This window comes from Topomyia yanbarensis, chromosome 3, assembly GCF_030247195.1.
Source record: "Topomyia yanbarensis strain Yona2022 chromosome 3, ASM3024719v1, whole genome shotgun sequence".
Classification (NCBI taxonomy): Eukaryota; Metazoa; Arthropoda; class Insecta; order Diptera; family Culicidae; genus Topomyia; species Topomyia yanbarensis.
In genome coordinates this window covers 349851192-349876909 of record NC_080672.1, presented here as the reverse complement: position 1 = coordinate 349876909, position 25718 = coordinate 349851192, and the positions used below count along the sequence as shown (strand labels likewise).

The 25718-nt window shown below is 36.3% G+C and overlaps 1 protein-coding gene across 5 annotated transcripts in view; it reads left to right on the top strand.

Moving 5' to 3' along the window:
* LOC131692469 (protein FAM133A) overlaps positions 1–25440 on the top strand; it is a 244920-nt gene extending 219480 nt beyond the window's left edge. For 3 of the 5 annotated variants that reach the window (XM_058979528.1, XM_058979529.1, XM_058979530.1), the window contains 5 exons: positions 4923–5328; positions 7662–7799; positions 8306–8491; positions 20946–21019; positions 23482–25440. In XM_058979528.1, coding sequence (XP_058835511.1) covers positions 4923–5328; positions 7662–7799; positions 8306–8491; positions 20946–21019 — 804 coding nt within the window. In that variant the 3' untranslated portion in view covers positions 23482–25440. The remainder of the gene's footprint in view (positions 1–4922; positions 5329–7661; positions 7800–8305; positions 8492–20945; positions 21020–23481) is intronic. The other 2 variants (XM_058979532.1, XM_058979531.1) reach the window with 2 other exon arrangements.
* Positions 25441–25718: the final 278 nt, after the last annotated feature.

The following is a 25718-nucleotide window of genomic DNA, read 5'->3' as shown; positions in this document are numbered from 1 at the left end:
TAGCGTGTTTTATTTTCATGAATAATTGGATCTTAGTCGATATTTTCATAATTTCTGTTCACATTATCATGATATTTTAGTCATGAGTAGAGAGATTCATGTTCATGATTTCAGGATCTTAGTCACGATTTTTGATATTCTCGTCACACTTTATGTTCATGATGTTAGGAGCTTAGTCACGATTTTCGTAATTTAGTTCCATGTCATCTTGATATTTTACTCTAGAGTTTACTTTCTAATTTGACACGCGGAGTGATGTGACTCATGTTCATGCCATCAACAGGTTTATTATGATATACGTAATTTGTCTTCACCTTATCGCGACCTGCTATTTTTTTTTGGTTTTATCGGATTTTTTACTCGCAGTACCGTGACAATACGAATAGGAATATAAAAGTGTGACTGATTCGCGGTATCTTGTTCTGTGAACTATATCACGAACACGATTTGTGGCTCTATACAGCATTTTTGGTGCTCAACGCAGTTTTTGTTCACTGTCCATTGTCATTAGGAGTACACGGAAAGAAGTTTCTGTAACGAATTCTACTTCTCCGTATTTCGACATGCATTTCGCAATTGGCTCAGGAGGGGTACAAGGTGATAGGTCATATGGCCTTACATTACAATTATTTTCAACATGAACGGGGATCTTAATTCCAACGTTGTAACTTTCACCCACGTGTTTTAAATTGTTCTGCAAAACGAAACGCTCTGCTTGTGCTAACGTCACAGACTAACAGACATAACACTACGAAGAAATTCCTGTAAAAAATAACTATCCGCTTATTTACCCAGACACTAGCTCCACCTTTTATACACGGCCACAAGCACTCGTTTCCTAGAGTATTACAATTTTTCACTAGTGGTCTATCCCTCGCATGTTTGTCGGCTACAGCCCCAACTACAAATATATTTCGAATGACCGTTAAAGTGGACAAAGTATTGTTTTCGAGTGTCATGACCTATTAGTCGGTGCTAACGTGTTGAATGATATTAACACTGCATTGCGAAGATGATGGTACTGAAGGTACAAGACTTCCGTAAGCCTAAGTTTCATTTTTACTTTTACCTTACTTCACAAAAACTCGGTCGTATTGAACAAAATTTTAAGTCAATGACCGCCGCGTTTGGTTAGAGTGGAGCTTTTTCGTCAATATGAGGGATCATCCATAAATGACGTAGCATTTTTTGAGTGATATTCAACACCCCCTCCCCCATCGTAGCATTTCGTCACAAAACTCTAAATACCCCCCCTGATAATTACGTAGCTTGACGGTAACCCTACCTCTCCACTTGTCCCCGTAAAAAAATAAAAAATAATAAAAAAAAACGATGTCAGTTAGATGAAACTCGTAAAATTGTCGTGACATCAGGTCAACCCCTATTCCCTTTAAAAAAGCTACGTAGCATGACATGACCCCCTACTCCCCTGTCGTCACACATCATCACAAATTACAAAACTCCCCCCTCCCCTATATAATGCTACGTCATTTATGGATGGTCCCTGACAAGAATAATCTGAAGTTTCCTTTATTCTCGAGACAATGCACACTAGAACGATTGTAGGTCTGACTGCGGCAGAGGTAAAAAGTAGACTGAATAATATTGTATGGTTTCGTGAACTATTTCTCGAGCACGGATATTAGTTCGTGATTAGTATATTAATATTAAGAATTATGAATTAGTTCACGAGGATTGAATGGATTCATGAATAAAATTCCAAGTTTCCTGAAATAGTCCACGAAGAAGTATCCAGACTGTTTTGATTTTGTGAAGTAATGTTCCTAAATCTATGAATAACATCATGAGTCATCCTTTTGTTTTACGAAGTATGTTCATAAAGTTGTGTACTAGTTCACGTACATCAAATCGATTAGGTAATGACGGCGGAAACCGTGACCAAAGTTCACAAAACAAAAACAAATATTTCCACTAATAAAAGCGTTACGCTGGCGTTACGCAAGGCAAATTGAACACAAGTATAAAACTTATTAGTTTTGTCCATGCGTAACGTAAAAACGTTATTGTTCCAGAATTAATGTCACTTTACTAACGATTTTGGGAACTTTTTTTCCGCGCATAGTAAAAATTTATCGCCTGATGTTGTCTCCGTTAATGTTATCAATTTGGAAAGAGTTGCTCACCTGATTTTGCAGCACGGGTACCGCCTTGTCGCGGGCAAAAGCGATCGCTTATTAGGTGGATTCAAGCGCCGTGTAAATGTCCACCAGGAAATCCAGTGGTAAATGGACTGTGGTAAACGTTGCTGTGCCGCTGAAGCGCCTCCCAGTTGGCGCGATGGTAGCTTCCCCGATTCGAATGATGGAGTGCTTCGGCTCTGGCACTCAGCGTCAGTACCACAACTCGGATGACAACTCGCTGAACAGAACCTATGAATTATCAGTAGCAATGTTGGTGATGAAGATATCCAGTACGGGATGGACTCGAAATTCTCGTCGGACATTCCGGGGCGAGGATGTTATATTGGCCGGCTTCGAAGTCGTCAGCAAGAACGATTCCATTCCGGATCCGCCTTCTGTTGTCCCACAACCCGTGCCGGGCGTTGAGATCCCCTGCAAATATTTTGCCACTACCACTCTCCTCTGGTAGCACGGCGCACAGTGGGGCCGGACCGGTCAAAACCTCCAAAATTTATTTTCGATTTTCATACCTTTTATATTTTTTCCTAAATGTACATTACCTAAAGCTGTATTCGCCAAAATTTTGAGTCAATCGAGTGAAAAATATAAGTGCTACATTTTTTGAACCGTACAGGGTCTTGAAAATCTGCAAGAATTTGAGTGACAATTTTTTTTTGTTAATTCTAATTCATCTCGCTTTAATAGGTACTACAATGATAATTTAACAACACATATTGGCATTTCTAATAGAAAATCATCTCAGGAATTCAATGGTGTTTTTCGATTTGAGAAGTAATGAGTATTTAAAAAGTTGCCAATAAAATCAATATAACTACGTTGTTCAACGCGGACTTATTTACATTCAGAGTGTCATCTCTTTATCGGTAAAAGCGTGTTAAAGGATCTCATCTAGTACAACTGACGTAGAATTTTATCTAGTTTTCAAAAATCATAGTGCCATCTTGCGCCGTTTTGCGCCGAAGGTTGGTATTTGGACATTGTAAAATTAGTTTTTTTCATGGAGACGCATGGTATTTCTTGATTTCATGAAGTTTTGCATTATTATTCACCGGTGGATTTCTTTTTCTGAACGCTGCTTGTAAATTCAGGGTTTGGGGCAATTTCCTTGATACAAATATAAGTATTCTTTAACCGCCTTGCCACTATGACTCGTGTTTCTACATTTTCACAGTTATATGCAGTATAGAAAAATTCAAATATATAGAAGCTAACGAGGCAAACTAACTGCAACTATTATTATATCTTTCCATGAATCCTGTCTCTTTGGTAGGTATTGGTCGTTAGCTTTACTGGTGGCCGATGAAAGGTAAACACGTGAGTGTGGGAAGTGTTCTTTTTAACTCGATTTTTAGTTATTGGCCAGTAATGCAACATTTATTTTCAAGTGAAAACTCCCTATTGAATCTATCACAATCAACAATCAAATTCAAAATCTCCCTCAATGATTCACTTCCAAATTGACGAGAGTTTCAGGCAAAAACGCTCACGCCTCTATTTCAAAGCATACACATACAGTGCAAAGTATGCTCAGGATATTTTTGTACGAAAAACCAAGTCAGTACCCACAAGGAGAGATATTCATATCATCATTGGAATTGAAAATCAATGGAAGAGTATTGAGAAGCTTAGCTGCAGTATGCATCGTATAAGCAACTGTGAATAGAGCATAGTACGGAATGATTTGATATCTTCATCATAATCAAATAAACCTGTCATCTTTTAATAGCTTTGGCGATAACTATAAATAAATAGACCAATAAAACAAAAATTTAAGGCATTCTATCAATCACCTTAAGATATGCTAGCTTTTACAACTATTCTAAACGCATACGTTTATAAATTCGTACATGAGGATTATCTCTTAAAGAGCTATGAAGGTATGATTTTTTCTTCGATGATATTCAGATTGGACTGAAGATCTACAAACAAATGTATAAAATTACATCATTTTTTATTCACCAGATTTCGATAAATTGGAACCATCCTAGCTAACTCGATACTAAGGACTACCCTAGGAAATCAAAATGTTTCTGTTCACATTTTAAACTACTTTTGAGGTTTTGTCCAGCAATTGTATGGAGTGGATCCACTGTGCGGCGTACTAATTACTCTGCAGAAAAATGCCAAAAATCTGTCATCTGTAAAAAAAAATCTGTGACCGAAAATTGTAAAATAAATCTGTGACATTACAGAAAGATATGTGAATGTACTAACCCTGGTATATATAACTTCCCGTGTTCGATTGAGTCTCTTAGACGCCCCATATTGAAGGCTCTGTAAGAAATAGGCAGGTAAATTTTGTTTCTTCTACGTCGCTTTCAAAAGATTTTCTGAAAATCAGTTTTTGCATTATTTATAGAAATTATGCATACTTCAAAAGTAATACAAAAGTGATGCACATTTTTCCGACTGATCAATACAACCCAGTTAAGCTCAGCCGGAAATGAACCGGGATTCTGGCTGGTTCCAGTTAGAATCGGTTGTTGCACTGGAGCCGGAATACGAACTGGAACCAGCCAGAATCCCGGTTCATTTCCGGCTGAACTTTACTGGGAATGAATGATTCTAGCATTCAGAGTTACCTACTGTTTCCTCTAAAATTTAAAAAAAGAGGCCCCTATGGAGAATTTCGTTTGTTGATTTTTGCATGACATGTTTTATGGAAGGTTATTGGACTCTTACCACTTAAACACATTCCTTTGTTTACTGACATAGAGCTAGAGACACTAATCTCAACCTCTTTCTCCCTCTTCATTTCAGATGAACATCCTGGTAATATCGTTCCTGGCCCTGGCATCACTGTCCACCTTTCCCACGCAGACACTCGGAGCGGCAGCATCAGCAGCAGCCGCCGATGTGACCGGTCCGAAGAAATCGCTAGCGGCCGCCGAAGCAGCCCTGCCCATCAACGACAATGGTCTGAAGGAGATCTGGCAGGAGGACGACCGCGAAGTGCTGATCCGAAACGAACGGGGCACCAAAAACGGCGGAAGTGCCGGCGCCTCGGGTAAGAAAGACCGCAAAAAAGACAAACTCAACTCCAACTCCTCATCATCATCATCTTCAACTACATCACCATCATCCTCCTCGGCCTCGTCCACCCTCCAGAAACTCAAACAACAAAACACAAAATCTAAATCCGACAACACTAAACAGCAGGCGCAGAGTAAGTTGGAACCGAGCGTGAACGCATTACTTTTAGTTTAGGTTTTTGGTTCGATTGGCTTTTTATTTTGTAAATTTGTGTATAATCGGTAAAGTTGAGTTTGCTATTATTTTTTAGGTTGATTCAATTCAAAATTTAATATACTAACAAGATTTTAAGTGTTTAAATTTTGCGGTTTGAGTTAGTAATGTGACCATCTCATACCAAAGCTAATCCTGTATAAAGAGTGAGTTGATACGTTAAATAATTTAATATATAATGGTATTGTAAAATCAAATAATACAGAAATTAGAAAATCCCATTCCTCATCTCGTAGTGTACTAAAAAAGTTTCCCTTACCACTAAGGTTAATGATACTAAGTGAGACTAGACAAAATCTGATCATGGTTAGGACTATTTGACAAACGTACGAAATGGCATTTTAAAATCCGCAAAAAAACATCATAGGCTGTCTTCAATAGTCAAATGTAGTTAGAAATATTTTTTTAAATACCAAATTATCCAAAACATATTTGCTTTTCCCTGATATATTACTGATACGGAGACTTATATGCTCTAAAATGAGCAAACTTGTTTTGAAATATGATTGGGTCAGCTCAGATTTTTGTTCTAGTTGTGAATTTAAAAACTTTTACCAAAAATCACTTAAATTGGCTATAATTTGGAGGTGTCTTCAATAAAAAATTGTGTTCTTGCTATGTTTCTATAGGAACACTTACATTCTGATTTAATAGGCCCTACATGCCCACATATCATCAAAGGTTGTTCCTAAGACACATCTTGACATGTTGTTTTAACAAGTGAACATAGCTCTAATCGCAATAGAAAATTTGTTAACTGGATTTTTATATGGACAAAAATATCAAAACCAAGGAAAATTAGCAGTATTTTTCTTGTTTTTGATATTCTTTTCTATATAAAAATCTAGTTAACAAATTTTCAATTGCGATTAGCTTAAACATGCTAAGATATGTCTAAGGAACAACCATTGATTATATGTGGGCTTATGAAATCAGAGTGAAAGTGATCTTCCTATGGAAACATAGCAAAAACACGATTTTTGATTGGAGACACCTCTAAATCATGTCCAAATTAAGTCATTTTTGGAGAAAGTTTTTATATTCACACCTAGAACAAAAATCTGAGCTGACCCATGTATATTTCAAAACTTTTTCAAAATGTAAGGCGGTCTACTGTCTACTGATCACCTCCTTACAATAACTTCCATATTGATAATGGCACTATTTTGTGGTAACCGGAAGTCGCTATCATGGATTTCAAAATGGCATTAATCCTCAATTTTCGATGTCTACTGACCACCTCCTTTCAAATGATATCCATGTTGATGATGGTTTTCTCTATTTTTTGGTAACCGGAAGTCGCCATTTTGAATTCCTAACCGCCCTCTTTAAAATGACTTTCATATTAATGATTTGCGGCAACGCGAGTTCTATCTCAGAATAAAACAATTTGTCCCGATCGGCACAATAGCTGTAACTTGTAAAAGTGAGGTTATTGTTTCATCTTTTACTCATCATAATGGTGCAGTCTACTTGACACATAGTGTAAAACACATTTCTACTCTGCGAAGCATTGCATAGTTGGAAGGAAATGCTTAATGAAGGAATTTAGCCAAACAAAGTGATTCTTATAAGAAAATGTATCAGAAATCCAAACAAAAGTATTTAAAATCTAAGTTAATTAGGGTAAACTTGAACGATACAAATTAAATGCTGTTAATGTGTAAATACAGACTAAAACTGATTTTATTATTTTGCTCAAGATGAAACCTTTTCAACTCCGTATTATTTTAGTCTTTACTATACTACCAGGACATCATCTAGTCGTGCTATTGGTAACACATATAGTGTTTCTTCTTCGACTAAACTACCCATGATCGCATATTTGTACCGTTTTCTATGGGATTTACTATCTTTATGGGACAGATTTGCGGTCATGGGCAGCAAAAGTCTATGTGTACTGATCAACTAGATTGCACCATAATTATACTTCTTCGTAATAGTTCTAACAGTTGATTCAAAACATAACTTCACCAACTAAATTCTTCAAATAACACGGTTTTCAACTAGAACATACCATTTAAGCATTTAGTGGTATGTAGTCATTTTATTTTATTTATTCACCTGTTTGTATTTATCACCTAAATACCTCACCCCTAACATGTACTGAAGTGTGTAGTGATGCAAAAATAATATGAACTAAGTGAACATTTGCTTCGTACTTCAAATAACTTATTTATCCTATATCCGATCTTGGTTTTTCCACTGTGCCAAAACAAAAAACATCTACCATTTTGTTACCGGACCGGACAGATTCGCAATGCCGATACACCAAGGGACCATGGACCGAGTGCGACGCCAAGTCCAACACTCGCTCCCGGGAGCTGTCGCTGAAGAAGGGTGAACCGTCATGCGTGCAGACCCGCACCATCCAGAAGAAGTGCAAAAAAGGTAACTATAGTAACGCCCTGGTGTACAACGTTGTTTCATGGGCGATTTGGTTAGCTTAAGGTTCAACTCAAAATGCTTCGAAATGCGACCACCTTTGAAAACGAAAAAGCAGTTTTTTCACTGCTCTTTACACAATCGTCATGAAAAACTATGTATACCGGACATTGGTAGTGTACTACTAATTGATTTTCATGAAGATGTGACCAACGGTGTGAAAAAATAGCTTTTTCGTTTTCTAAGATGGCTCTTCCAGTCTTTCTCAGTTGAACTTTAAGTGGAATCACTGTTGCGCAATTTTTTCATCATTTCTCGACAAACTAACGATAAATGCACATAGGTATAACATTGTTTAATTATTTGCAATTCAATCCAAACAAATAAAGCGAAACATCCGCGGGTTAACCAACTCGTTGGTTGAATCCTAAGTGGTGCCACAACCAGCGAATGCCCAACTATAGTAAATGTTGTTTACTAACGACTCGATATAAAAATTTACCCACCCACAGCATGCCGTTACGACAAAGGAGCCTGGTCCGAGTGTGCCCCCAATGGACAGATGTCCCGTACCGATAGTCTGAAGTCGAGCAGCGATGCCACCTGCCAGTCGCCGCGAGTAGTCAACAAGAACTGCAATCAGGGCAAGTCGAAAGACAAACAGAACAAACCGGCCAAAACCGAGAAGAAAGAGAAAGGTAATTGGACCATCTATCTTTTCGAGATTTTTACTGGACCGTTAAGGAGTATGGAGTACCGAAAGCCAGATGTTCTGCTACCAGGTTACATTGACGTAAATTTCATAACTTTGTAATGTTGCCTAGGATGTGCATCAATGCAACGATGTATAGTCCTATCCTGGGACGGGACGTGCAAAGTGAAAAAAAGCAAATGTCACCGCGAACCGGCAATGGCCTGTCATTGTGAACCGGACCTATCTTGACGATTTTCATTTTCTTGAAAGCAATAACGTTTGGGCAGTATCGTTATTTCCTGGCAAAGTCTATGACGTATTAAAAACAAAATGTTTGCATTTATAAAATTTGTTTTGAATCTATATTTATATGCTTTTGTTAAAAAAACATTTAGATATATGTTGAGGTGGAAAGAAGTTCCTATTGCTATCAGAATGCGTTAAAGAAAATATTTTTTTTCTATCCGCACTACTCCCGGTATATTGGCAATTAATAAAAAGAATAAATATTCCAAATAATTGATTTTGTTACTATGTTTTAATTGCCGCAAGGTATCGATTTTGATGGTTATTTTCGACTAATTTGAGACTAAGAGAAACGAAAGCAATGAAATTGAAAGACGTATAGGTATTCTAGAACGAATCAGTTATAAACTTAAAACGGAAAACTAGGACTAGGCAGGCTCATATGGACATGATCGAAAGGAAATGCGAAGAATTCTTTGTCTTCTGCTAAGTAGGAGTTGGGCGTTGCACCCAAGTCTACCGCATGGTCTACGGTAGAACATAACTTATCATCATGTTTTACCGCCGACGCCGGTAAAACATGATGATGTGTCACTTTTCGTTTAATTGATTTTACGCTGCTGTAATTGTGCATCAATTATATAAAAGCTCAATAATGAAATTGCCACAAAACTAAGAAAGTTAAGAATTTGGTATCAAAAAATAAATTCCAGGCTATTTTAGGATGCATTTATTAGATTGTTACAATTGTTACTTTATTACAAATATTTTTATGAAAAAAATAATATTTAAAAAAAATATTACTTTATTTTCTAACAAACAAATAATTCCATTCGTGAGTTTGATCACCTTAGCGACCGACAAATGCATATTTATATTAGACAGTGAAAAATTAATGCCGAATATATTTATTGAAAATTTTGAGGAGTATTTTTTGAATAATCAGTGAGATAATTATTTCATAAAATTAGTTAAACACTATGAAAAACTTGCCATCACCTTGTGTGAATAAGATTGGAGATTGTCAGATAAATAAATTGTAGATTGAATCATTTTAAAGTAGTAATTGTAGAATATTTTATTAATTTATTCTTTTGTTGATATTTTAATTCATTAAATAATAATAAAAATAATTAAATAGAATTCATATTTTCTTTGCTGCCACCGAATGATCGGCACCTGATAGATCATAACCCAAGCAGCATTCAATATTTTATAGCACGCTACAAGGGTAATCTAAGTTTTATGAGTGGCTATAAAACTACCATAAAACTTCAAATGTTACCAGGGAAGGAAGCTATGCCGATGTCCAAAACCTATGCTGGGAATAGGAAATAACGGTTAGATATGTTTTCTATGACATGCAGTCAAATTCCCAAATTTCGCTACTAATCACATGGCTGCACTGATTATATTTTGTGTCCAGCGGAGTTGAAAATATTCAAATTCATTGAATTAAAATTGATCATATTTAGCCGCACGCAGCTGAAAACGTTAAACGAACAAACCGGCCATTCATCCATGCAGTTTTTCATTCGGTTCCGATTATTACACGAAGTGACCGTACAGTAACGAATCAAACGCATCAAAGTAGGCCCTGGCACAATGTGAGCGATGATGATTGTTGTTTCATATGCTTTGTAGGCATATGAATATTTTTTTCTATTCACCGCGAATCGCACCAGGTTCATTTTCAGCCGTCAAATAAGAGCTTCGATTATTTTTACCTCTGGTGTCTAGTGTAATTATGGCGTAAATTACGTCAAGAGTTCGTTGCACATTGTTTTTTCACAGTAAGAGCTTAAATTTTTCAATTATCAACTTTCTAGAAATCCGCCTGTTTATCTCAACGATTTCTCTGACGTCACCGCAGAATTCGCGGGGTAGCAGGCCTCGCTTCTGAGAGCCGTGGTAGCACACTTCTGTCAATTCAAAAACAGCCAACAAAGTTCTATTAAATAATCGTAGTAACCTGTCCCCGCGTTTCCCGCAGGGAGGAGTACAGAAAATCTAGAACTAGAAGCCCCTCTTACAAAATCCTCAAAAATAACCTGCACAACTGAATCAACTTATGAAACATTGCGTCTCTCGTTCAAATTTGTGGAAAATAATGTGTGCGTAGAAATTAGTTTAACTTTCTCAGCAGAAAGCTTATGCAATTGCTCTGTTTATATCAGACCGGTGAAATCGATCAATCGATTGCGATCTATTAGTCTATGACAAGACAAATTCAAAATTCTTGTAAACAGTTATTTAATTTTCGACTCTAGGTAAAAATTAATGTCTCTAGATAAAAATAGGTACAAAACTCTACTACTTGACCGTTACGGATAATGAAGCTATAATCAGATTATTCATATGAATGATAACATAATTTATGTCATGTGAAAGCTACATCATTTTCCGTACATCATCGGCACAACTCTGTACCTCATCTGCACAGCTCTATCATTGACCTTTGCTTGAAATTATATTGCGAGCGAACTTTTCCTTGCAAAATAACAACAAAACCGAGAGGGAAAAAGAAGACCGTCTTCGCATGTCCCGTCCCAGGTCCTATCCATCTGTGATTCACTCCTACAGGAAATCAACATTTTTAGCATTCAAAATGCTTCATTCTGCTATCTGTGGTTGAGTTTCTATATCATTTTTAACCATTTTTAGTATAAATATTCACGATTTACAGTGGAGCGCCACTGTAAATAGCCGAAAAAGAATTTTAATGAAAAAATGTTTGGGCAAAATAACAAATAATTAAAAATATAAATAGATGCCTATGTTGTATAACTTACGGATTGGTTACAGTGCATCCCAAATTTTCTCAAAATTTGTGGTGTAGTGTCTTTTATTCGTCTAGCTATGAGCACAGACGAAGTTTTCAAAAAGTTTGCTAGACGTTTTTTCAAATAATTCCAAAAATAGGCCCTTTTCAATGTGCCAAAATTAAGCGTACATCATAAAGTTTAACGAAATAATTCTCCTTACCAGCTAAATCATTGCTAATAAACGTAATTTTCATTTGGAGATTGAAAGCAAATAACTTCTGCTTGGGATATAGGAATGTGATTTTTTACGATTTGAATATGATTTAATCTAAATGGCGAACAAGTAATAGAAAATTGATAATATGACTCTATTGATTGTAATAAATCTGTAACACCTTTTTTATAAACCTACTATAAAAAATAAGTCAATATATGAGATATCATTAAAAACTGAGCCGATATTGGACAAAACTGAATTTTGAGTCCTACTGCACGGACACGCTGAAAAATTAAGCACATTTGAACCAAAAATATGTGTTGTTGAATCCTATCATTTATTGATTATTACTTCAAACAACAAACTTATTGGTCTGAAAAAAAATTTTAATTGCAACAACAATAAATTTTTGCTTTTAATAAAAGCATTTTTAATTTCAGTAATTTTGTTTTAATTTCAATAAAATATTTATTAAAAAATGGAACAAATTTTTTTATTGAAACAATAAATAAATTTTATTGAATTGAATAAATAAATTTATTGTCTCTCGACCATAGGGTTGCCACCCCGCAGGGTTTGACCCGGAGACTCCGGTTTTCGATAGCAATCTCTGGGCCTCCGGGTTTTACATCAATTTCTCCGCGTTTGGTGGGAATAAGCATAATTTTATTTTTTTTAGCTTAGCTTAGCTTAGCTTAACTTAGCTTAGTTGACCACCCGTGAGTTTCCCGTGATTGATCAAAGCCTGTTGAAATTGCATATTCAACCAATTGTATGATACTTGGGAGTAGTTCATCATACTCAACGTGCAACCTAAAGAGACTAAGATTATAGTATGATCAATAACGTAGATGGCCACGCCCATGCAGGTCAATTTTTAAAAAGGGAAGGAATGTTAGTTCAACACTTGTGGCTATTATGACCGAGGAATTCTCTGCATCATCCTCAAGTGTCACAGGATAGGATTGGTGTTAGTCGGTAGGGAGATGAATCAGGATATATCTTGGTAAATATTGTGATTTAGCTAAATGCTCACGCGCTTTGTCTTTTCATTTTAGATCAAAGTTTGCAGGTGTGCGACCTCCAGTAGAAATATGAATCCATTCAAATAGGCATTTTAAAAATTATTCTTCCGTGGGGCGTAATGAAAGGATGACGCCGCGTGGAATGAAGGTCTATTCATCTATAGACAATATGATCTTAGCAATATGTACGAAGTCGCTCGCGATCAATTTCCGAGAATTCGAAACGAACAATTTGAACTCCGAACAACCGGCCATCGGGAGTAATGCTTCTTATTACAATTCAATAATCATTTTCAAAGTTTGTAGTACAAAGAAAGCGTACAAACGTATAAAAGATATCCGAAATGAATGTGAGAAAATTCACTGCGAAATGTTAATGACAAGTTGGCATCTCCACTCTCCCTATCAGACACGTTCCCATTAGAGGTGAGCGCCGCGCCGCCGATTTCAAGTAAAAATCGGCGGCTCGCCGGCGTCACGCCGATGTGCTTACTATTTTTACATGCAATCATAGGCGCGGCGTGGCGCACACCTCTAGTTCCCATAATTGGGTTAAATACCATTTGCAAACGACATGTTTATTATGGGTGACAAATATAATAAACACTGCGACAGGGGATCCATCGGTGATCCAGAAGAAGAATGGATGGGAGAACAGCAATACTAGCAAATACCGACTACCATTTGATCGGTGCAAATTCGAACGAGTGACGTAGAGTACTGCATTGGATGATTTTGAAGAAAGGACCAGGAGTGCGATTTTACGAAGTTTTAGCTTTCGATGGTCCTACATTTTCTGGCAAAGTGAAATTCTGGACTGTTGAGATTTTTATCACTGTTTAGGAAAGCAAAAGTATCAGTAAGTTAGTGTCAGGCCTTCATGAGACATCAAGAAGTCACTTTTGAAGGTATTCGTAAATGTAGATTTGTCGGTAGACGGTTCCAGATTTAATAAAAAAAAACCTTATTTAACACATCTACAGATTGCTTACAACATAAAAAACTTTTTGTGCAATTCGACAGCTCCATCTTAGGCCAATTCAATAAATTTCCTACATGAAAGTTTACTTTTTAAAAAAACGGTTTTAAGCTAAAGCTTTGCAAGTTAAACTACAGACTAACACTATGAGGGAATTCCTAGTGGCAGATCACTTGTGATGCATTTTTAAAAATCAGCGAAATTAAATGCATTTATTTCCATCAAAATAGAAATTCATAATGTATTTTGCGTTGCGTGCAATGTTTTTGAGTTGCGTGCAATGTTGTTTGCGTTGCGTGTAAGACGTCAAAACGCTACAGAAAAACTAGCCCTACATTTAACAAAACGTCGAACAAAGTGGATCAGCGTAGGACGTTTGTTAAGCAAACTTTTTTGCGAGGCAGTGCAAAGCTGATGCAAAAATGGAAATTAAATGCATTTTTTTCAATTTGATGCAAATTTGTTATACATTCTTAGAGTGATCTGTCCCTACACGGTAACCATAACAAACTCTAATATAACTACGAAGGACGCTTTTTGTTGAGAAACTGGGACTAGCCAATAAAGGAGTATATTTTTTTTACTCTCTTTTGAGTATACTAAATGTACGTCAAAATCTGCATACTTTTTACTCAAGGCATCAAAGTAAAAAATGCGTAGTTTTGGCTCACTAAACAAAGTAATAATGCGTAATTTATACTCTCACCTGCAGAGTTAAATACATAGTTTTTACTCCCATAAAATTAAAAATACTTAGTTTTTATTAATTACAAAAGTCACTTGAATTAGAAAATAATTTTTGTTGTATTGAAGTTTAAAACAAAAATATTCTCGAAATAAATTTATAAATTCAAATCTTCGAGAGTCTTTATCAACTTCCGGGTGTTCCAAATAATGACCGAATGTGTTGGATTTTCGGTTTGCTCGGTATTGGGTCTGCAGTTCCCAGTTTCTATAAACATATGCTGCACACCTATCTTCCTCTACGGGCACAAAATCAGCGGATATAAAGTCTTCTCCCAGACAGACGACGTTTACTATCTTTCTTCCACACAATTTAATTTGCGAGGACTACAAGACAAGATACTTTAATTCAATCTTGCTTCAAATTCAATAATACAATAATTACGTTAATTACCTGTCCGATTTGATAAATTTTCGCATTTATTTTCAAAAAATAATCCAGGAACTTAATGAAACCGTCGGTTATAAATCGAGTACTATAGTTTTAAAAATGGCTTCACGACATGGTGCAAATTTTCTTTTCTCAATGGTAATTATTTTTTACGCATTTTCGTTCGTCATTGACATACTTGAAAATTCATAACAAATACTCTTGGTTCGCAACTACAATTCACTCATTTTTTTGACGTTTTCGCCGTATACTCGAAGATGTGCAAAACGTGGACATAAAATGAGTATTCGATATTTACCGTGTAGGGGAATTCCCTCAAAAAACATCGATCCAGCAATTTTCCCAGCACACTAGCTCCACCTTTGATTCACAATCCCAAACACTCATTTGCTGGTGGGTTACCCCTCAGGTTTAAGAACAATTTTGCACTAGTGGTCATATGTCAGTGGCGCCATAATTGCAAATGTGGCCACAGTCCCAACTACAAATATATTTAAAATGATCGTTAAAGCGGGCGAAGCAATGTTTTCGAGTGTTATGTCTGTTAGTCTGTGGTTAAACCTTGGCGTGGAAGAGCCGTTACTTAGTGTAGAATTAGATTTCACCACACGGCTTCATAATTTTATTCTTTATGGAATTAATTGATTCTTTACAAAATATTTTAAAAGTGAAAGTTAATTATTACTCTGTTTCAGATTTATTTTGCCCGACTAACCCCTGGTTTCAAGGTGGCGAAGATGAGTTCACCAAATATTGCTGATTTCTTTCACAAAGCAATGAAAATGAAAAATAGCAAATTTACTACACATTTAGAAAAGTAATATTTCACTATATGTTACAATTGAAATGTTGCATCCCACCAAGTCGCTAAAAATGGCGTAAAAAAGTTATTTTGCTGCAATTTAGTGGTGCTTATTACCAACTGCAGCAAGGTATGGCAGATTTGTTTTAATCCATCTGACTAAGTCAACATCAAACGAATTCTTCCGGCGGTGTTGTTGCTACTGCTGCAGCGACCCTTAACTGTTGGGACTGTGGCCACATTTGCAATTATGGCGCCACTGACATATGAGCAAGCATATGGGGGATAGACCTCTAGTGAAAAAGTGTTCCCAAACCTGAGGGGTAACCCACCAGCAAATGAGTGTTTGGGACCGTGAATAAAAGGTGAAGCTAGTGTTCTGGGAAAATTGCCGGATCGATGTTTTTTTAGGGAATTCCCTCATAGTGTTATGTCTGTTAGTCTGTCCCTTTGTTGCGACCTCTGGTGATGAATAACCGACACCACATAGTGCTTCCAATGTGATGCCGATGCCCTGCCTCCTTTGCTCTCCTTTTCCTGCACACTCAATTCGTCTCGGTAATTTCCCAACAGCTGTGTAGTCAGCAAATTTAGAAACATATCTCAGTAAAGTGAGATTAGTTTGCTGATTTTCGGTGAAATATTTTCCGAGTCTCAGCACTCAAACGTAACTCCTACTGAGACCCAGCAAAAAATAATGTTTGCCGAATCTCAGCTGTTGAGATTTCGGCATACGGTAAAAGATACAAAAAAATTTCGGCAGATTCGACAGAAAAAAATAGTGTGTGTGTTAGTTGTGGAGGAGAGTAATGCTCATTCAACTGATCCTCCACTGCGAGAGTAGCTGGTGCTTTTGTATTCTTGGCACTTACTCAGGGAAGTGAAATACCACACTAGATTAAACCGACAAAACCGTGAAAGATTTACAGCTTTACTTTAATGTAATAATAAAAAGCGATTAAAGTGCTCTAAAATGCAATCGTTTTGATGGCAATTTCTGTCTAGTTCCACGCAAAATCCACCCCCCCCCCAAGTCAGTGAAAATCTCCGGGCCAAAGCCTCTCCAGAGGTGGTAACCCTACTCGACCAATAATTTTATTTATTGAATTAAATCCATATTTTTATTGTACTGTAGGTACTCTTTTTTATGTACATTCACTGACAATAGGGCATTGCAAAAATCACTCTTTTTTAATTCTCAAGCTCAGATGCCAAATTTCACATCATTTGACCAATTCTAGACCCCCGCCCACTTCGCTTGAAGTTTTTGAAATTGGTACTATGAGAAAATATGGAGGAAAAATATATTCAATGCTATATAGCACTCAGAAAATTTTAAAGGAACGAAAAGAAGAAAGAAATGCACAATTTCGCACAAAGAGGCACCTTGAAGAGCTACATTTTTGTACCACTCCTCACTGGCCAAGAGAGAGGAAGGTGAATCAAACTACAATTTAGATAAAGTTTGATCGGAAGAACGTTTTTAATCTGTTTTTTGGTTGCCTTCTCAGCTTTCGTGCGCGTGGGACCAAGATGAAAACTAAAGAGCAATGTTTCGCATGAAAAGTGCAAAGAGCATTTCTATTCTTCTCTTTGTTTGCACTGAGTTGCATTCCATCCCTGACCTTCAGTCACTTTGAAAAAAACCTAATCCTGCCAAAGCAAAAACAATGATAACACTGACGTATTTAAATTGGTTGGAAAGCCTAAGACTTTCTATCACATATTCCTCTTCATATCACAGTATCTGAAATGATTGCATTTCGTTTCCCACGTCAAATTACGGTCTTGTCAAACTGCAAATGGCGTGAAAACCTAAAATGATAAGGTAATCACATATGTAAGGCGAGAGTTTTGATTTTACGCTTGGCAGGATCGGTATAATGTAAATACGGCATCGCTATATAAAAACAATTCATGAAAACGAAATTAATTGAAATATAAAAAGTTTGCACTTTCAAGCTTTCTGAGCTATCTTGAATCTAAATTAGTTATGAAATTTGCGTTTCAACTTTGTCTGATCAGAATGCGACACTAACTTAGTGACAAGGCTAAGCTAGCGCCGGATTAACGCTAGCTCCAAAAATACAGCGTAAACAATACACTCTCAACTACTTCTACCCAAATTTAGAAAATACCCAATGGGTCATTTTCTACAAATTTTTTTCCGTGATGTAAATAGATGCGCGACAACCTCTAATAGCGATTTTCTTGAAACCGCGTTTTAAAAATTGGCGAACTTGATAACTCAAAAACTAATCGACCAATTGAGTTGATTTTTTAAGAGAATGAAAAATCTCATATTTTAATGTAAAATTCGCTCATTTTTCTTCAAAATAATGTGGAGAATAAAACATTTATTCAGTTTTCCGTGGTTAATCGACTTGCTACACATATTAGGCACTCCCACCAAAAAAAAAAACAAGTTAATCCGTTTGAATAGTTTTTGAGTTATCGTGTCTGCCAATTTGAAAAATGCGGTTTCGAGAAAAACGCCATTAAAGTTGCCAATAGATTAAAATCTGCGTGTGTTACAGCAAATACGCGCGAGGAATACAAGGCGGTCTAAAACAAAAGATTTTCAGCGAGGCCACCGAGATTGTAGAGACCGCAGTTTATGCTTCCCACACTGCTCTGGTGGAGAGCAATGCTCGTTTGGCTTATCCTCCACAGCGAGGTTGCTGGTGCTTTTGGATTCTTTGTGGTTAGCCGTGGAAGTTAAATTCTACACCTATCTAAACCGACAAAATTATTCATCAACGCGAACAATTTACAGCTTTGTGTGAACGGTACAGACAAGTGGTGCGCATTACGCTTTTTTCCAAAACAAAGCACTCAACGGTCGATATAACTCAATTTCGTAATTTTATAACCAATGCTACATTGATAACCCGTAGAGTTACAAACTCAATAGATAAGAAAAATCGTTTAAAATGTTCTAAAATGTCGAGCGTTCGTAATCTGTTTACAGGCCTCATTTTGACAATAGTTGTTTACGTCATTGGGCCAGTAATAGGAAGTCATACTAAGTCCAAAGCAAGCATTTTACATCAGATATTTTACGGAATTGAATAGAAAACAACTGCATTTCCGATCAGATAGGGCAAAAATATAGTGATGTAGTTCAGCACAAATCAAATTATTCTCATTAAAAACTGGGAGGCTTATCCAGCATAAATTTTTGAAAAGAAACCCCTGTATTGAAACTTCAATATCAATTCTTCAAAAGGGCTAATGAGATTTTTGTAAACAAACCAACTTTGCTCATTATTCCGCTATCGAGTTGAATTTCATGAAAGATACACATGAATCAACATCAATTTAATGTCTTCTGTGTTGAAATTATAACAAATTAAGAGAAATCAGCAAAACAAAAGATTGTTTACAAATCTTATTAGCCCTATTCAATAGTTGATATGGATTTAAGAGTACGACACAGATCTTACACTAGGGCCCAAACCGTAATGTACTCAAATGGAGAAAAATCAGTTTGTATATTAGACGTTGCTTTTCTAAATGCAGCTTTTATTGTAGGTAGAAACCTTATAACGATATAACAAAGAGTTTGATTCCTATATGTTCTAGTTGGTATAAACTAAAATACAGTCGTGATTCGCTGGTTGGGCCACAGCTCTGTTCAACTAACGAATTTGATTCGTTAGTTGGACCGACTGACAGATGCCAAAAACTCTCCAAAGGAGACGTTAGTAGTGTAATTGCATCTATTCACATCTCTAATAATTGTCAGATTGATTCTCAAAGTAAATTTGACAAAAGATTTTGACATTCAGATGCTTTTTAGTTGGACAATGGTCCAACTAGCGGAGGTCCAACTAAAAAGCCGTCCAGTTAAGAAGTGTCCAACCAGCGAATCACGACTGTAATTCATACGCCCCAACCCGGTCAAACCATTCGGAATTTGATTCGGAATCCTAAATGGAATCAGTATGGATTACAAATCAAATGCAACAACCGATTCTGAGTCGGAATCGGTTGTTGCATTTGATTTGGAATCCATAATGACTCCATTCAGAAATCCGAACCGGTTCCGGAATGAGTTTATGAGGAATTTACTTCAGTCGTAGCACATAGGACTAATCTCGAGACACGAAAGCAGGTCCGACTATTAAAAAAAATAATATATTTCAAGTTGAGTTAACCCCTGAAGCCTTAGCTCACAGTTCACCTACTTCCCAATAGACTGCATTAGATTTTTCATCGAGTTTAAAAGGAAAGCATAGAAATCGATGAAAATTAGAAAGTCGAAACGTATTCTCATTGACCTTTCTATTCCCGTTGAAAAAGAAAAGGCGCTGAATTATTTCGTGATGAAAACAAAATATTTTGCACTGCAAAATCGATTGAGGTTAGGTATTTCCTGATGAAAACAAACCAATTACCTTTGACTTGAATTTGCATCTGTGGTTGTAAATGAGCTGTCAGAAATCTTAATACGCGAAGTGTAAACATAAGACAAATGTCGTATGGTCCGGGTTTTTTGTTTTCATATTTATTGCCGATGGGACGTAGAATTTAAAAATTGGTTTTTTCGGATTCTGATTAGTCTTGCGCCACTTTGTGATTACTGTATCGGTAGGTAATCAGCGTATTGTCATTTACAACAGGTAGGTTATTATTTTTTTCTCTTTGAGTGGTGTCGGGGTATAATTTTGTTTATCGTTCCAATACACTACCATTTTCGGTTGGAAGGAATGGTAATTATTTCTCTGCAAAAGCATTAGATGTATTATTCGAAAAACAATTACGAGAATAATTATGTTTTCAAGGACGTAATTGAAAGGACATACTCATTTACAAAAGTCGGATATAGGACTCTTTTATATAAGCGTATGTACAGTTGTAAAAATAACAATAAAAATGTCGCTTACGACATTTTGTTACGCGCGTATCTCCACATTGAAGCGGTTCTAATATTTATGTTTATACGACCGTGGGAAATCAAAAGGACGTATACGTTGTTTGAAAAAATATGGTTGATAAAACATGTACGACTTTTTTCAATTTAATTAAAAATTTGGCAGCCTGCCGTTTTTGGAGAATTCTATTCGTGTGATACGATAGTAAGGTTAGGAAAGAGTGGTGTTGCGTAGATAACTCAGTTTCTTTACTACTGTCACTTACGGCCTTTTGAAAACCCACCCGAGATGTTGTCGTTTCTTCTCTCGGGAAATGTGTTCAACTGACCAGTGTTGCCAAATTACTCCGAACAATACAGAACTTACTACCTAACACATTTGGCAAACACATTAAACCGATATTTGTTTACAGCTCGCAAATGGAGGCGAAAATTCGTGAAGCTGTACAATAAGGCCGGCAAAGAGAATATGGTAGCACAACGATAGGTACTGGTCATAACCTTCGAAAAGCACTAACAACTTCTAGCACTGCTGGGATTTCTATCGCACTGCGTTGTGTTCAAAATTAATACACGTAACTTCTGATTCCGTAAAGCACAGGTTTGTGATCATAGAAACATTGATCAGAATTAAACCGTTCTAGTGTTCGAAATGATTGACAATAACAGACAAATGGCAAATAAAACATAGGGATGTCGAGTCTTCATACCAACGATACTAACATTCCAGTTTAAACTGAATTCTTCCCATTTTTACAACATCCAGTCCAACAGTCAATTGGGCAAATCTTTCAATTTTATCCAACTTTTTTTAAAGTTCATTTATTTGGTTTTTCCTCATATTGTAATTGCCTTCAACCAATTTTCAAGCGAGTGGTGGGCTGATGGCGAGTAGCCCAGAACTTATTTTAACCCACCGTGACCCCACTTGAACTCTTATACCTAGAGTAGAATTGGGTCAAATAAATATGGAGGTACAATAGGTATAGGGCGTTATCTTTGCTATGTTATTACAGAGGTCGCTCATGTTACGAGAATTAGATACACGGTAGAGAACATCGTTGACGACTGTCATTTCAGCTGTTACTGTGGATCAGCTGTATTATTTACGGCGTCGTTTATGTTTTCGTGTGTTGTTCTGCTAAAACGCATTATATTTTGTCCTCAGTACAGTACATTTAATCAATGTAAAAAAAAGTCAAGTAATTAATGCTGAACACGAGTTTTGTGTTGTTTTTAGATATTTTTGTTTTTGAAAAATTACGAATTTCAACATGAAACATACCCTTGTGGGCACGATAGATTAGCCGTTAGGGGACACTATAGGTCACTACTATAATGTAATATAGAATTATTTTAAAAGGAAAATTGCGCGTAATTTCGTGCGAAAATTCTCTGTTGCAACTGTTCAAGATGGCGCCAGTATTCGATCAGCCTCTAAACAGTTCAAAGTTCTGTTCAAAACATTACGTGCTCGTGTGAAAGGAAAATTCTCGCCATGAATGAAGGCGCGTCAAATATTTCGCGTGAGCCAACAATATAATAATTTAAGGTATTGTTGAAGTAGATAGTCGAAAAAACATGATCGAAAAAGAGAAAGAAAACCCAACCCAAAAAAAACCTGCTCCGAATCACAAACGTGATCGTTGCACAGCTAAGCAACCACGTGAATCGGAATGCACAACTTCAATTCCACATTCTGGCAACGACGAGAACACCGAAGAAGTCATTTGCAAGTATAAAGCCAGCATTTCCTTCTGCGGTTTCATGATTTTTCACATCATTTGCCATTCCTCATTTTCTTGCCTGAATGACCAATGACCAATGTGTTATTAATTTTTAAATATTGTGCAGCTTTCATGTTTCTTGTTTTATCTAGTCTCGAATATAGTGACCTATCGTACCCCCGATTTTGAAAACATCGGAAACATTCACCTTACTGGATTTAGCTTGAAAAATATATAGCCAGACATAAAATCATTAATGCCAAAAAAGTTCCGAGATGTACAACCTTTCCAACGAATGCATGTTTGTCAAAATCAGTGCAAATGTACCATCGCACGAGCTCGTGAAAAAAAACTGAACCCACTCTATTCTACTTATGAGTAAAATGGTTTGAGTACTTTCATTCGATTTCAAGTAAATTTTACTAAAACACAAAGACCGTAGAGAGAAAATCCGGGCCCACATTTGGTCTGGCTGATCAAATAATGAAAATGAAATTAATTTTAGAAAACATAAAGAATAAAAGTTGAACAAACTAGGAACAGAGAAAACAAAACATGAATGAAACAACAATCTAAAAAATATAGATAAAAAATTAAATTAAATTCACTATGCTGTATTTCTCCTTCGTAGAGAAAAAATTGGGTAAAAACCATTTTTTCTCCACTAACGAGAAAATTGTTTTAATCCGTAACTGTTGCGCGTAAAGAAAGGCGTGTCGAGTTCCTCTCATCAAAATGCGACATATTTTGGTACGAGTCTTAAACTCGCCGGAAAGTTCAACGAACGAATTAAACAGGCGTCTGGGAAGCGCATGCTACAAATAAGGACACAAGTGATGATCCTAATGGTCATAATAGATTATAGTTGTATAACGGTTCTAAGACATTGCGCATTAGTTTTAAATGTTTCTGTTGAACATATGATGTGTTAAACCAAAAGAAAATCAAGCGTTGGCTTCACACAGGTCACAATATATGTACAATATACTCAACATTTTTCGAAATTAGCAAATTACGTAATAAATCTGTGGTCGCGAGAGAGTAAGTAAATATTTTTAAAAGCAACTTAATTCTGCATTTCAGGTCTGCCGTAGCTACAGAAAGAGATTTTGAAAATAATTTATAACCTCACCTGTTTTTCGTTTTTCGAACACAAACTAATAATGTTTATCAATAAAAACTGGTACTAACAACATTGTTTTTTTTTTCTATTCCCCTTAAGGCCTCCGCAAGAATCGCCAGTAAGATGCAGTATGTGCGTTTCTTTTAATAAATCATCGTCACCTTCATACCAACCACACAAACACACACATACACACGCAATCATCGTTCAACTTCCACACAACAAAATCATGCGGCAAAACTAGTGCTCGGAATCGCACGGACAACGTTTCGCCCGAGAGTTGCCCAAATTAGCATCTTCCATTTAAACACAACAGCTTCAGGAGGCAAACTCAATACAAATAGAGACTAAGCTGCTACAGCAGGAAATGTTGCGAGTCAACGAAATCAAATATCTGTGAGATCTTAAGATGCACAGCGAAACACACAATATACGAAAACACACGAACACCTATACACAATATATGACATGCTCAGCTCATAAACATAAACACACCCACAGAATCGAAATGACAACAAGTTGCGAACGCAAACTTGCACGGTTCAATACAGCCAGAACTCACATTCATATATTCGTTTTAAAAATTGACATTTGTAAAGTAAGTAAACTTAAACAAGTTTATTAAGTTGAATTAAAAAGAATAAAAAACGATTGAGAAAGGAGCCGAACATAACTTACGTGTTGAATAAAACTAATTATAGCTATTGAACAGAAAAGTGAAGCGGAGTCAGACCCCATTTGTATAACAAAAAATAACAGGAAGCAGAACCGCATTCGCAGAAAAAAAAACTGTGGATCTGTAGGAAGGAGTTGAATAAATTCGATAAACTTATCGAAGAGCAAATCAACGACAAAAATGAATTTGAAACAAGCCGTAATCAAAGTTAAAACTGAACAAAAAAAATAACAGGAAATTTTCTGCTGAAAGCGAGCCAACCCTAAAAATGCTATTCTTGAGCCAGATATACAAAACAGCAAGAAGACGAGCCATTTCTCAAATTGATTCCATTACCTAATTAGAGTAGACGATGCTAAGCCAAGTTATAGAGAAATTGTAAAATTTTACTATAGTAATGTGTATATCCAATATCCAAAGCACCCGATATTTAGAACCAGCCATTTTTCATGTTCGATTCGTAGACCCTCTTTTTGGTTGGCCAAACATAACTATATAAAAGTAGATCCAAATTTAAAATAGCAAACGAAACAGCGAAATCAAAACAATTTACTGATCAAAATAGCGAAAGTTTCATTCAATCCCAATCCCGTCGACAAATAGCTCTTGTATGTTTGATGTTCAGCGTTAAAATTTAATTATTTCACCATTAAACTACAAATGACCTTACTAACATAGCAAACACAAAACAGAAATTGAGGTGTAAATCTGTGTTTTCGAGTTCGAAGAAGGCTAAAAAAGAGCTAAAAAAGATAAAAGGATTCATGGATTACGTGTTTTAGATAAACAAATAAACGGAATAAAGAGATACACTCGAGCGTACAAGACGAAGTCGGAAAGTTGGTTCTGAAGCCCGAATATTGCCGAACGGATCGAAAATAAAAACCGGTGGAAAAGCATAAAGCCGTAGCAGAGAAGGGTTGACGGAAATCTGGAAACAACTAGATAAATATTTATAGACAGGAGGAATAAAGAAGCAGACAACATATACAAATATTCTAAGTATTATTATTACTGTAAAAAAAACATGTCTCATTCTAAACAATAGAAATGGAGAAGCAAACGTGAAACCAAAAATTATTACGAAAAATTCGACGAATATGTGCTCTCTGTTCAAAATATTTCCGCAGGTTCATTACCTGCATTACCTTGAAAGTATTTTGAGTTTTGCTTGTGCTTTTGTGTTTCAGCAGAAAACGGAAATATTCCACCTTCATGTGCTATGACATCTCCACTTTTCGACCGTTCGATACTTCGAGGAGTATACATACTGTTCCATACATTGATTTTGATTCTGCTCATTATTAAAAGCATATACAATAACTGTAGATTTAAAATATCAAATTTCTTAATAAAACATATTCTTTTGTGATATGTTGTAAGGATGCTGTGTTTTATTTCAACTATCGCTGATGACAAGGCTGGTCTAAATCTTGTTTTTGTACTATATTTTCATTCAATGCGATACAAATACGTTTTTAGCTTATTACTAAGGGACCATCCATAAATGACGTAGCATTATATGGGGGAGGGTGGAGTTTTGTATTTTGTGATGATGTGTGACGACAGGGAGGTAGGGGGTCATGTCATGCTACGTAGCTTTTTTAAAGGGGAATAGGGGTTGACCTGATGTCACAAGAATCTTATCCGTTTCCTCTAA